Here is a 14936-nt window from a genome sequence, read left to right on the forward strand (position 1 = left end):
ATCCCCCCCACCCCCCCACATCTAATCAGTTCTGCCAGTGTAATTACAGAGCTAAAATAATGCTTATCAACACGGCCAAGCAACACTGTCCCATTCCCACAACACTCATGTTTTGAAAGCTACATGATGGATTTGACCTGAAAATGTAACATTCAATGGCAAATAAGAAAGGAGCATTTGGCTACAGTCCACTTGTCTGGAGTATGAATCTAGGACTCTCACATTTCTACATACCTTTTTTGAGTGTGTAGTGAGGTGTTACTCAGTGCAAAGTATTAAAAACATGTACACACCAGCTACCTTACAGACTAGTAAAGACACACCCAAGACTCCCAGTGCCATAGCCTAGAACCACCATTTTATTTCCAATGATTTGTACAGTGCCTTGCGCACTAGGACCCACTCTTGGTTGGCTCACAGACAGCACCATAATAAATATGTTAAAAATAAGTATTAAGTGCAGTGATTTCAACATATTATGCAGTAGATCTCCACTTAGATAGCAAAGTGGTAGAACCCTTACCATAGACATCCCCTTATGCTTGCAGTCATACCACGAGAAGTGTGATCGTTTGAAAAAGTCATTAGCTAAGGAGGTTTGGGTGTAGTCACTGTTTAAGCAACAGGCCTCCAGGGCAGATCCAGGTGCTGCAGGATGTGGTGTGGGCAATTCAGCATGTAGCACTCTTCCTTTCACCTCAGAACTTTGCCCATGTGCCAGCAGAGTACCAGAGGGCACCTCTCCTGCTGGAGTCACTGTCTTTTCAGAGGACATTGAAAACAGAGGTCCTAATCATTTGTGGTCATTAGGAATCTCATGTTGTTTTCGTCAAGAGTAGTGATGTTAGTTCCAATGGCCTCACTTAGTTCCACTTCAGTTTTGCCTTCTGCTACAGTTACTGTAGTTTTAGGTGGGCCAAATTTTTTTCTTCACTTGTTCTTGATTGTTGTAAAATATAGGAAATATAGGCAGATTTTAAGCTATTTACACCATCTCCAGCTCTCGAGTTGGCTGAATTAGAACAATGGGGAAAGCAGTTCTCATCTGTGAAGTTGGTTGGGCACTTTGGGATCTCTGTGTGAAAGGCACTATTTAAATATATCAGTTGTAATGTTCAGGTACCTCTTCCGGCTACGTGGTGGTTTTGTACCCCTAGGCCTGCCTGGGTGCAACAGCTGCAAAGATTTCACACACCCAAGACCTGGGAATGGAAAATTCTTAAAACAGCTGTGTCAATGCATAACCTGATGCCTCCACACAGGAGGGCCCTAATGCTCGTTGGTTTAAAGAGTGAAATGTAGGCTGTAAGAACAAAAATTAAAACGCCAAGAAGCCTGTGCATAGTGCCTAGAGCTTGTTCATGAACACTCAGCATTGTTTTCTTTGCCATCCAGCCTAGCATTGGTGTAAGGGAACTACCTAGACCAAGATCATCTTATTCCCATGGCGAGGTTATGTGCTGCTCTGAATTTTCTCTTCCAAATGGCTACCTAAAAATTGAAATCAAAGGAGCAGAGGCTCGATCCCACCATCCTTACTCAGACCAACCTCCCTCTGACTTCAGTGGGAGTTCTACCCAAGTGAGTGGTGCAGGATTGGGATCAAGCGCAGCAAGACTGAAGTCATGAAGGCTAGAAACTTATTTCTTTCCACTGCTGCTACAATGAAGGATTCCATATTGATCTATTCCTCTTTGTCATTAAAGCTTCCTCAGCACATATGGATCCAAACTTCCTTAAGCTGAGGAAAGAACATATTTGCTTTGTAGCCACTTGCCATCACTTCCCACTGTGTAATCTGAAACAATACACTGCAATGTAGCACCCTCTCTCTGGTCTCACCACTCTACATAGAACATGATGTTAAAGCATCCAGTTCTTCAGCTGTCTCCACTGGCTTCCCTCAGACCCTCCATTCAATGACAGTCTTTCCTTAAATTAAGTATCACTTCAAATTTTCTGCTTGCACCTAAAGTCTTTCTTGTCACAGACATGACTACTTTAAAAATTCCTACACTCAGTGGTGCTACAGCTACTGGCAGCTTCACCTCTATAATGTCTGCCTTTTTACTTTGTGACTGGCCTACCAATATTCCCCTTCAACATTGACAGCACCCCCTCTGCCCTTCCCCCTCCTCGAAGTTTATACATATACTCTGACCAATTATTTAAAAATATCTGACATATGGTAAATTGGTTTGCAGTGCCTCAGTATCCAATTTCACAGCCAAAAAGATGGCATCCTCCTCTCATCAGGATCGGAACATATTTGAACAAATTTATTTTTAATTATTGGCAATACAAGTAGTTCTGACCTTCTCCATGCTCATTTTCTCTGGCATCACAATGATGCAGCGGTAGCCTTTCACTGCAGCAGCCAGGGCCAGCCCAATTCCTGGAAGCGGAGAAATACAGAGTATGTTGTAAGAAACAAAACCACAATGGTAGCTTCTGCATGTCCCAGTTTTAAGAGCTGTTCTCTGCAGGCCTGAATGGGGTATCACTGCAGAGACTAAAGAAAAAGGTTGCTACTCTCCAAGATAGTTGGAAAGCAGGACTGTCTGCTTTAAAGGCACCATTTAGCTCAACCCCAGACCAGAGCCATCAACAAGGTGAGCAAAGACAGGGAAATTTGCAAGTTCATGTTGCTGGGTTTCCCAGCCTAGTTTTTCCTCTGCCCCACCTCTGCCCACATGTTACAGATGTAGTTTGGGAGTGAACAGAATTTCATAGATTAAAGCCAGAAGGCACCATTAAAATAATCTAGTCTGACCTCCTGCATAACACAGGCTGTAGAACCTCACTCAATAATTTCTACATCAAGCCCATAAGTGAGGATAATTCTAACTGAAGTTAAAAATTTGCACCTTTTTTCAAGGCTGAATTTATCTAGCTTCAGCTTTCAACCACTGGACCTTGTTATGCCTTTGACTACTTAATTAAATATCTGTTCACAGATCTCTTCCTCATGTAGGTACTTGTAGATTGGGATCATAGATTATTAGGGTTGGAAGAGACCTCAGGAGGTCATCTAGTCCAATCCCCTGCTCAAAGCAGGACCCACACCAAGTAAATCATCCCAGCCAGGGCTTTGTCAAGCGGGGCCTTAAAAACCTCTAAGGATGGAGTTTCCACCACCTCCCTAGGTAACCCATTCAGTGCTTCACCACCCTCCTAGTGAAACAGTGTTTTCTAATATCCAACCTAGACCTCCCCCACTGCAATTTGAGACCATTGCTCCTTGTTCTGTCATATGCCACCACTGAGAACAGCCTAGCTCCATCCTCTTTGGAAGCCCCCTTCAGGTAGTTGAAGGCTGCTATCAAGTCATCTCTCAACCTTCTCTTGGATAAATGAAGCTCAACCTGTTAGTTTCTCTCTTTCTCTCTCTCACACACACACACCTTAAGGCATGCTTTCCAGTCCTTGAATCATTTTCTGTAGCTCTCTTCTGAACCCTTTCCAATGTATCAGATAGGGCTGGCCAGAAAATTAGAACTCCATTTCATGCACAATGTCAAGGTTTTGGAATTTGTTTTCATTCCATATCAGAGCAAAAAACTGAAACCCTTAGAATTCCCCACCCCCTCCCGCTCCATTAAAAAGAGCCACCTCACAATAACCAATTGCCCAGTGGTCAGAGCACTCACTGGGGAAGTCTTCTTGCTCTCTCATGTTGGAACTGTTCCACCTCATATAAATAATTAAATATATATTGTGCCAGAAAGAGCCTGGTGGTTAGAACACTTGCCTGGGATGTGGGAGATCCAGGTTCAAACCCCTACTCTAAATCAGGTTTCAGAGTAGCAGCCGTGTTAGTCTGTATCCGCAAAAAGAAGAACAGGAGTACTTGTGGCACCTTAGAGACTAACAAATTTATTAGAGCATAAGCTTTCGTGGACTACAGCCCACTTCTTCGGATGCATCTGAAGAAGTGGGCTGTAGTCCACGAAAGCTTATGCTCTAATAAATTTGTTAGTCTCTAAGGTGCCACAAGTACTCCTGTTCTTCTTTTTACTCTAAATCAGTAGCCATTAGGTATTCTGGGGTAGGTTTCTCTGAGGAAGTTTTGTTGAGACATACACTTCAAAAAAGTTTGGTTTTGAGAAATCAGTTTTCTGATGAAAATATATTTCATTGAAAAATTCGCAACCAGCTTGTCAACATCCATTCTGAAGTGATGACACCACAACAGGACACTGTATTTCAACCATGGTCTCACTAACGCCCGATACTGAGGTAAAATATGACCAACACTGACAATCAGAAAGACATTCTAAACCCCAAACTCTATTACCCTACACTTTTAAGAGATTAACATGAAAGTGCTGCAAATGTCAAACTAGGGAGCCAGGTGCAGCGGAAGTGGAGAGGAGGGGAAAGGAGAAATCCTATCCTCTTCTTAGAGAAATTAGCTATGGGCGGAGGCCAGGAGTGACCGGCAATTCCCTGTGCTGCTGTGACCCAAGAATCCTCTTGATGCCAACCAGAAATGAGGTGCAGGGAGGTTACCCTGATTCTGGGATGTACATTCTGGTTCACCAAAGAATGTCATGTCAGGTCTCAAAGGAAAGTTGATGTCACACTGGTCACAAATATCCCTGTGAAATGCATGTACAGATACTATGTAAGGAGTTATGTATGTATACTGAAAATATGTTCTTAAAGTCTGTATCAAGGCTGGTGAAAAGCTGGTTTTCTGTCAAACAGGAGATGTCTCTGATCTGTCTAGTCTCACATAAATTTATTGTCTCGTTCACAATGGTTCCCCTATCACCAGTCAGAACTGAATGCAAAGGAAGGATTGTAAAAAAGAACTAACAGGAAGAGAAACACAGCAGAGGCAGAGAACCTTATCTGGAGGTGCATAACAAAGGTTTACTTGGGTATATCTGGGAAGGGGGCAACTGGAACACCCAGACACTCTTCAGTGAGGAAGTAAGAGGACAGCGCTTTTGCTTTCTGAAAAAGGGGTCTCAACCAAGCTTGACTGAAAATGCTGTAGAGGACTCTGGGTGAGATAAGCTTCTGTAGACCAGAGGTTAACCTATTTACTCTCTAGAAAGTGTGCTATGATTTCGGTTTATATGTAACCATTCGTTTCCAGTATCCTTACTCACTATCACTTGAATCCTCTAGACCTGCTATTTCTGTGAGTGTTCAGGGGATAAGGGGCTGGATACTACAGGGAATGCTCAGAGAGGGCTTGGGAGTTTGTGTGTGTCTATTTCTACCGGAACAGACAGCGGGAGGCCTGAAGAGGCCTGGAAGGCAGTGCTTGTGCTGGTTTCAGGAGCTGATCCACAGCAAGCACTGACAAGACTCCCTCACTCTAGGGCAGGTGGTGGTGCTGTGCCTCAAAACCCTGGTTACCCCTGGGGAGCATCACCGCTGCCTACCTAGGCCTTGCCTCCATTCTTCACGGCCTTTAGTAAAACAAGACAGTCTTCACTGGGAGGAGAGGTCCTTTACCCTACACATTCCTCACAGTCTCTGCCGTTTTACCCCATAGATCCCATGGCAAGAGGGACATTCTGATTTAAGAGACCTAGTCCTGTTAGTGTGACAGAACACCGTGTCAGCTACAGCCAGCCATGTCACCACAGGTAAGGAGTCAGAGGCATGCCAAATACAGATCCAAACTCTTAGGTCTCAAAAGTGGAATTCAGGACTGCAGTTCCAGCCTTCAAAGGGTGAGTGCTGAAAACAGAGCTGTATCTAGATAATCACCCAGTGTGTCTGCTAGGATGGCATGTGACTACCAAAGGCTCTAACCTTAAAGCTATTCTTTTTCCTGCTTTCCAGACCTCACTCTTGCTTGTGCTGCAGAGCTGTACGAAATTAACTTGTGCTGAGCTATCAGCAGCTCTTGCAAGCTAAGCAGGGTCCAGCTGTGTCAGCATTCAGATGGGACATCTCTGAAGAACAGCTACGTGCTGCAGGACGTGGTGTTGGCTAGTCAATAGGTTCACCGCAGAACTGGTGCCTCAGTATAATGCTCTGTACTACCTGAAGTCATTCGGGCAAATTGTACAGCTAAGCACCTCACCACTTGGATGCACATGGCTCTTTCCACAAGCACAACCCATGGATGTCCTGGGCAAATTCCAGCTTTGGGTACTCTATTATATGTTACAGTAATGTCTAGAAGCCCCACCCATGGACCAGGAGCCAATTCATCCTGCCCCCCCACATCCTCTCTGCCGTTTCAGTTGGATACAAGATTGTAGAATAAAGGTACAAGAGCTAGCAATCCTTGTGCTTCAGAGCAGAACCTGAAAATGAATTCCAGACTGCTCTCAACTATTCTGCTCCCCTCTCAGTCACTGAATAACTTGGAGATTACACCTTCCTCTGAAGCATCCAGCATCAGCCACTATCTGAGACAGGATTCTGGACTACTGATCTATTCCTACGGAGTAAGAGGTACAAAAGATGGTCTAGTGGATAGGGTGCTGGACTGACATTTAGTAGACCTGAGTTTGATTCCCAGCTCAGCCTCATGTGACTTTTGGAAAGTCACTTATCTGCTCTGGACAATGGAGAAAATACTTCCCAACCTGACGTGGGTATAGTGAGGACAACAAAATCCTCTAATAATTGTGGGGCGCTCAGATACTAACTTCTATATACATAAAAGTAAGCAGTAGTCCCTGAGCAGCATCAAGCACCATATTTCCTTCCTCAGATGGATCCTGAGCTGGGAGCAGAACTTCTGTGAGGTTTTCTCCTCCTGTCAGGCAAGGATGCATTTTCTCTTTTGAATGAGCAGCCGTCTCTGCTCCAACCCCTCTCCCACCTGTTCCATGGAAGCCTTCAGACCACGTTCCCACAGTTGCTTAGCAATCTCACTGCGACCTAGAAATTCCTACCTGTGTTTCCTGATGTTGGCTCAATGATCGTGTCCCCATGTTTCAAAATCCCAGCTCTTTCTGCATCCTCCACCATCCTCAGGCTAATTCGATCCTTCACGCTCCCCCCAGCATTAAAGTACTCACACTTTGCCACTGGAAACAGAATAGTCAAACAAATGTGTGTTAAAAAAAAAAGAGAGGCACTTCAGCATTCACCAGAGGAATTCTGACTCCTTACTTAGATCCAAAACCACTCCAGCTAAGATCATTTTTTCCCCAGTTAAACACCCCCCACCTCCCAACAAGACAAAGGGAAAAGCAGCCCACAGTACAGTGGAGAAGTCAGCATTTCCAGTGTCTTTGGCCAATTTGATAAAGTTCTTGGCACATTTCACAGCTGGCCACAGGAACAAGCAGCTCCACACTATGTCAGTTTCATCTTAATCAGTGGGTCTCTCCTTTTGTCCTCTTTTCTCTGCTTGTTACACCGGGGCAGAGGATCAGAGAGCATTAAAAGCCCATGTGTAGCTCAACTCAGGAGAGGGGGAGTGAGGACAGGTTAGGGTGCTCTACCAGTACCAGGTGGAACTTTTTAAAATAGGCCATTCCCTTGCCAATTGTTCCCTACTGAATTTTCCACCTCTTGGGAGCTTGATCTAACTGTTAAGAAGTCCACGCTTTCATTTTATCGCATGTCTCCAAGTTTCAGCCCTTTGGACAAGAGTAAACAGAATCTCTTAATTGTCTTCTGTGAGGATCCCCTCCACGTACTTTTACACTATTACCATGCAGCAGTCATTGTTTAGTTAAGCTACGCAGACTGTAGTTTGTTCTTTTAAATCTTTCCTAAAAAGTCAGTCGCTACAACCATTTCAACATTTGCACTGCTCTTTGGGGACTATTCTGCAGCCTCATTCCGAAGGGCCCAGTGGCAACACCGAGAGCTGGTTGAAAGTCTCATTTGAAACTTTTTTGACCAAAAATGGCTTTTTAATCAAAAGGGAAACGTCATCGGAAAATGTCCATTTTTGATGTGTAGCATGTGTGGTTTGCTTTTTGTTTTGTTTGTTTATGCGCACGAGCGCGGGCGGAAGAGGAGGTAGAGGTAATCAAAACACAGAAACCCAAAAACTGAAGAATTTTCTTTTTTTTCTTTTTGCAACTGAAAAACGTTCGTTTTTGTCAACCTCTTCACAGAAACAAAAAGCATTTCCCAACCAGCTCTCATGAACACTTAAATAGGGTGATCCAGATTTCTGAAGCTACACCTCTAGCACAACATCTGAAGATACATCTCTAACTTCTGTTTGCAGCAGATACTCACAGAGTTCACACTTGAGTCCAAAGAACTTTCCAATCTTGTTGATTTGTACCAGAGGAGTATCACCAATTTTCTTCAGAATGTTTGGCAGGATGTTTGGAGACTTTGACCTAATGCACACACGCACAGACACATCAATCAGTTCTTGGCAGTAACACTGGGAGGTCACATGCTTATTTTGGATGTTCTTTTTAAACATACAGAAGTTCACAACAGAAAGGACTTTAAGACAGCAAACCCTGATCCAAAACTTTTGGAGTAATCAGACATCAGTGAAATGGTGTGGATAGCACAAGGTACATGCATTTACCTCACGCATCATGTAGTTCAGTGGTTTTCAAACTTTTTTTCTGGGGACCTAGTTGAAGCTGGGGATGAGGAGTTTGGGGTGTAGGAGGGGCTCAGGGCTGGGACAGAGGGTTGGGGTACAGGGGTGAGGGCTCTGCGGTGGGACTGGGGATGAGGGGTTCAGGGTGTGGGAGGGGGCTCTGGCCTGGGGCAGGGGGTTGGTGTGTGTGGGGGGTCAGGGCTCTGGGCTGGGACTGGGGATGAGGGGTTTGGGGTGCAGGAAGGGCTCCGGGTTTGGAAAGGCTCAGGGCTGGGGCAGGGGTGTGGGAAGGGGTCAGGGCTCTGAGGGGTTCGGGGTGCAGGAAGGGGTTCAAGGTTTGGGGGGGGGGCTCAGGGCTGGGGATTGGGGCATGGGGTTGGGGCATGGACTTATCTCTGGTGGTTCCCGCTCAGCAGCACAGCCAGGGTGCAAAGGCAGGCTTCCTGCCAGTCCTGGCACCACAGGCTGTGTTGCACCCCAGAAGCAACCAGCAGCAGGTCTGGTTCCTAGGCGGAGGCGCCCTCCCCAATCTGGAGTGCGAAGCCGGTGCTCGGGGTGGGGCAGTGCGCAGAGCCCTGGGGCCCCCCTGCTTAGAAGCCAGACCCACTGCTGGCTGCTTCCGGGGTGCGGCATGGTGTCAAAACAGGTAGGAACTAGCCTGCCTTAGCTGGGTAGCACCGCCGATGGGACTTTTGAAGTCCTGGTCAGTGGTGCTGACCAGAGGAACCCAATGCCTGACATGCCGCGACCCAGTACTGGGTCGCAACCCGAAAACACTGATGTAGTTTATTGTCATCATTACCAACCACTGAATTTAATTATTCACCTGATCAGGGCAACTGCTTAATAGGCTACTTAACATGAGTTAACTCTGGGTACGTCTACACTGGCAAGTTTCTGCGCCACAAATTATACCACTTTTATTAAAACACTGGAATTAAATTGCTGTTGCGTGTCCACACTGTGCTCCTTGTGACACTGGAGCGCATCCACATTAGCAGCTCTTGCAGTGTGAAAGACAGAAGTGCATTGTGGTAGCTATCCCATTGTGCAACTGGCTGCAGGGTGCTTTGGGAATGGTTTGCAATGCCTCATGGGGCAGGCACAGCGTCACATGATGCAGGCTTCCCAATCCCATTGTTCCATTGGCATCCTACTACATTGCCAACTGCTTTTCAACTGAAGTGGTGTGGGGGGGGCAGAGTGTGTGACAGGGAGTGTGTGTATATGGAGGGGGGAAGACAGTGTGTTTTGGGGGACAGAGTGTGTCAACACGCTGTCTTGGTCAGATAGCAGCAGGAAGCAACCAGTCCTAAGGCAGGGGGAGGAGGAAACCCCCATCAGCCCCAGCTCCCTCCCTAGACTCTCTGCATATCAAATCTCTCACTCACACACACACACACCCACCTCTGGGCATGGCTACACTTGCAGATGTAGAGCGCTTTGAGTTAAACCGGCCTTCGTAGAGCACAGTAGGGAAAGCGCTGCAGTCTGTCCACACTGAGCTGCAAGCGCACTGGCATGGCCACATTAGCAGCTCTTGCAACGGTCACAGAGAGCAGTGCATTGTGGGAGCTATCCCAGCATGCAATTGGCTGCAACGTGCTTTTCAAATGAGGGGGGTGGGGTGGAGTGTGACGGAGTGTCTTGTATGTGTGGGGAGAGTGGGTTTTTGGGGGGCTCCGGCGGATCAAAGCAAGTTTGATATAATGCGGTTTCACCTATAAGGCAGTAAGATTTGTTGGCTCCCGAGGACAGCATTATATCGGGGTAGAGGGGTGTATATAATACAGTCTTTTGTCTGGTGAAAAAAAATTCCCTGGAACCTAACCCCCTTATTTACATTAATTCTTATGGGGAAATTGGATTTGCTTAACATCGTTTCACTTAAAGTCACATTTTTCAGGAACATAACTACAACATTAAGTGAGGAGTTACTGTAATGGTTGCTTTGTCTCAGAGCAGATAAGCATGCTGGCTGTCAGAAACAGAGCTTTCAAAGGGCATATCCACATTCCTGCAGTGATTCCAAAACAATGACAAGAGTGGCCACTTGACATAAGGGGATTATGGGACGTTTCTGGAGGCTGATCAGAGCGCAGTGATGCAACACTCATTCACACTGATGCCCAGGCGTTTCAGCCAATGCGCACCAAGTGTTAATCTTCTCGCTGAGGTGGAGTACCAGGAGCGCTCTAGCCCTGGAGTCAGAGCTCTCTACGTGCCTTGCCAGTGTGGATGGGTAGTGAGCTAGAGCGCCCGGGGCTGCTTTAATGTGCTCTAACTTGCAAGTGTAGCCAAGCCCTCTGTGTTCAACAGCACGAGCATTCCACATTCTTGGTTTACTTTGTGTCCTGGACCAGATCAGCACACCACGCAAGAGCTGTCAGAAACGGTGCTTTGAAAGGGGAGGGGCACCTGTCTCCAGGACAGCCCGCTTGAGGCATTATGGGACAGCTCCGGAGGGCAATTACAGCACAGAAAGCAATTAAGCATCTACACTGGCAATAGAGTGCTGGAGCCTCTGTGCAAATAGCCTTACGACTCTCGACGAGGTGGTTTTTTTGCCGTGCTGCAACTGAGGAGTTTCTGTGCACAAAGTGGCTTGGCAGTGGTACACGTCTGCAGTTTGAGCACAAAAAGCTGTTTTACTGTGAAGAAACTTGTCAGTGTAGACAAGCCCTCTGGCTTATGCAGCTTCACATCAGCTTCTTTAAGCAAAAGGTTAATGGGAAGGGAACGTTTGTACATTGCTAACAATGTTCTTTGTTTAGAAGAGATGGAAATCTTATTTATTAAATTTCAAGAACAGGCCGTTTAGCTTGGAAGGGGTATTGTTCATTTTAAGGAAAGAGGTGAAAAGGAGTTCTCTGCATCTCAAATTAGTAATGAGGGGGAGCAGGGAGGGAATTTATAAGATTTCAGACGTTTTCTCCTTCTAGCAGATATGGGCTACAATAAAAAGCATATTCACTGGAGAGATATACAGGGGGAGGGAGATAAAGAATGATTCCCAGGTCAAAGGCAAGAACTACAAAGTTGCGATCTACAGCCTGCTATGCTCTCACCATCTGAAGTAGGTTAACATAAATTTCAGCCCTTCCAGGAAAAATTAATGCGTCAGTCATTTCTGTATGTGTATGCACATATAATCTCCATCAATGCCATGACTGCTCCAAACCATGGTTTGTCAACAAAAGCAGACTGGAAATAGTCAGACTAGATCAGTGATTTTCAACCAGTTGTCCATGGAGCCCTAGAGGTCTGCAGACTATGTTTAAGGGGTCTGCGAAAGGTTATTGTTACCATAGAACAGTGGTTTTTCAACCTCGGGATCGCAGACCATGTCAAAGATTTCCAAAGGGCTGTGCACCTCCATTTGAAATTTTTTTAGGGGTCCGTAAATGAAAAAAGTTTGAAAACCACAGAACTAGATGATCTAACGTTCCTTTCTGGCTGTATGAATCTATGAGATGCTGAGCACAGATTAATGCTGCAATTACAGGCAGGTGTGACCAAATTCCTGGTGAATTTATTCATTTCTTGCCTGCATTTTTTGGGAGGGAGGTTTAAATAGCACCATTTAGGGAAGATGAAAGTGAATGTGTAAATATGAGAAAGCAAAAAACTGTCAAACACAAAAGATGTCTTCTTGATCCCATTAAAGTCAATGGGAGTTTGCCTCTTTTATAAAACATAAGCTAGGTTTAAACATATTAATTGAGCTTGCAAATGTAAATTACAGGTACCAGATACAAAAGTGTCCATATGCAAAATCATGCCACTTTAACTAATACAGCTAAAAAAATTCACACCTTTAGTTAAACCCGTGCAGTGCTCTGAGGGGACAAAGTCTTGGTTAACACTGAAGGGCAACAAGGAAAGAAAGGTATTACTTACAAAGTGGGGTGATAATGAGGGGATTCAGAGGGGAGTTTTCCTGGCTCCCAGGTACATTTGCTAGGGGTGTCAGGTCGGATCCACTTTCTCTCCTCACTGATGTTACCGGACTCCTTCTCCAGGCCTCCATTCAGCACACATTTAGCAGAGAAGTGAGGGCAGGAACCGTTGTCCATCTCTGCTTCTGGAGGAACTGAAGGCATCGTGTCTTTGAAAAGGAAAGAAGAACCTGCCATTATTCGGACTCACTTTGAGCATCCTGTGAGAAGTAAAAGGATTACCTCAAAGCCACATGACATATGCAGCAGACTACTTTAAACCCTATTTTGTTATGATGTTACAGATTATTATGGAGGCAACTGAACATAAGAGCAATGTAGGCTTACACCACATACTGCTGCTGTCTTGCCTTCATTATGACACACAAAGCTGAAGTCTTCTGGAATCTTCTGCTTTCCCCATCTGTTCACCCCATCAGAGGAGGGGCTCAGTCTCACGGTGTTCTAGTATCAAGTTCCAGTGAGACAGCATAGCCTAGCAGTCTAAACATGCAGCTGGAGCCAGGAACTTCTGAGATCTAATAACGGCTGTTGCTAACTCTTTGGGGGGCTTGGGCAATCACTTAGCATCAGAGTCTTAGGCTATGTCTACCCTAGGACTTATGTCGGCAAAACTTGTGTCGCTAAGGGGTGCAAATAGCACACCTCCCTGAGCAACCTAAGTGGTGCTGGGTTAAGCGGCAGTGTGCACAGTGCTATGTCAGAGACCGACCTTCTCCCCCTGACTCAGCTACTGCCACTCGTGGAGGTGGTTTTATTGTGTCTATGGGAGAGCTCTCTCCCGTCGGCACAGAGCAGCTACACGAGCGATCTTCCAGCCGCGCCGCTACTTCAATACAGCTGTACCGCTGTAGGCTTACTAGTGTAGACATGGCCTTAGTTTCCCTATGTATGAAAAAATAACATACCAGGGTCTTTTAAGGGCTCGTTAGGGTTTGTGCAGCACTGGGACGACAGTAAGCTTTATGATCATGGTTCAAGCTGTGAAGGGCTTGTTGGTGTCACTAGGCATAGCTACCAGGTAACTCAGGGGAATGGAAGGCCATAAGTGCCGATAAAACTCCTTTGCTCTGGGTCTAAGTAAGCCACAGTGACTCCATCTTGTAAACTTTCACCTACTTCTATGCTAACTGCTTACATGCTGAAGCAGGCTAAAGCAGTAATGTAATGGACAGCTTTTCTAGCAAATAGCTGCTGTTTCGTTCATACTAACAAGGTCAAAGATAAGCAGACGAATGGGAATTTTTCTAACTGTAACTGCTTGAGAAGGAAGGGGAAGAAGGGATGGGGAAAAAGTAACAAACAAAGCCTGCACAAAATCTGCTTAAAATATAAAAGGAAAAACTTGCTTGTATTTGCTGCGCTTAATTTAAGACATGTTGGTCTCCTAGTGCCTATTCAAAGCTCTTAAATAAAGTTGTTTTGCTTCTCCACACCTGGTGTGTCTATTAGTGTGAAGCACACCGGGCAACGAACCCCGCTGCTGCCTCCTCGGGCCCTTTTGGGCTGGCAACAGGCTTATAACTGAAATGGGAAGTCGGGCTCGGCTTTGGTGCAGCACTGAGTGGCAAAATTTGTGACCACATCCTGTGCAATAACAACAGCATGAAACAGGCTGGTATGAATTAGAAGATGCCCACAATTTACAGCAGGCAGTCTCCAAAAATCAAGAGACGAGACTGATCAAGCAGTAGAGTCTCCCCCCAATAAAAAACAAACAGCCCACCACCACTTTCTACCCCAAAAAGAGCTAGGATCTCCCCATTCCAAGCAGATGACTGGCAGATTTATACCCCACTGGATGATCAGACAGCAGTGCTGACTGACTCTAGACAGACAGAGCTCAATTTAATGTGGCTGTGCCCTGGGCAGAGGAGAAGGGGGCAGAGAATGGTCATGTTAGAGAGGCAGTTTCCTGCCTAGTGGTGAAACAAAGATCCTCAAAGGGTGGGTGAAAGTGAGAGAGCTGCCATAGAAAAACTGGTCTGGCAAAAACTCAGAAACACCCCCGAAAATTCTGCCTCTGGGGAGGGCAGGGGAGTAGGCACCCGCCCTCTCTAGAGCAAGGCAATGAGGGAAACTAACCTGGACATGGGGAGAAACGTTAACAAAATCCACAAAGAAAAAATAAAGTCTGGAGCTGAATTACTTCCAACACCGAACGCCACAGGAAAGAGCGGCAGGCTCGCAGGGCCGGTTTTATGAAGGTTTATTTCTGACTAGATTTCCTGTGAGAGTCACTCTCACCAATAGGGAATATGGAGTCAGCTCCATGCAGATGGTTAACAGGTCTTGTTTTAGGTCATGTGTCTACACTCCACCACCCCCCCCCCCACACACAGTGACATAGCTTTTTTGGGGAGGGTAGCTGAATCCGTGTCTTTTCCAAAGGCATTCTCATGGGATGGGACATAAGAAACCCCATTGCTTGAACATATCTATTTTAAAAGGATTATAAACCCACTACATTTGAT

The 14936-nt window shown here is 45.8% G+C and overlaps 1 protein-coding gene across 1 annotated transcript in view; it reads right to left on the reverse strand.

The window, feature by feature from the left end:
- Nucleotides 1–14936, reverse strand: part of LOC128823076 (cystathionine beta-synthase-like) — a 59150-nt gene that overhangs the window by 22683 nt on the left and 21531 nt on the right. Inside the window, 4 exon segments of the mRNA XM_054005160.1 lie at nucleotides 2316–2395; nucleotides 6873–7007; nucleotides 8179–8285; nucleotides 12404–12611. Of these exon segments, the coding sequence (XP_053861135.1) occupies nucleotides 2316–2395; nucleotides 6873–7007; nucleotides 8179–8285; nucleotides 12404–12611 (530 nt within the window).

The sequence above is a fragment of the Malaclemys terrapin genome, chromosome 1 (genome assembly GCF_027887155.1).
Source record: "Malaclemys terrapin pileata isolate rMalTer1 chromosome 1, rMalTer1.hap1, whole genome shotgun sequence".
Lineage (NCBI taxonomy): Eukaryota > Metazoa > Chordata > Testudines > Emydidae > Malaclemys > Malaclemys terrapin.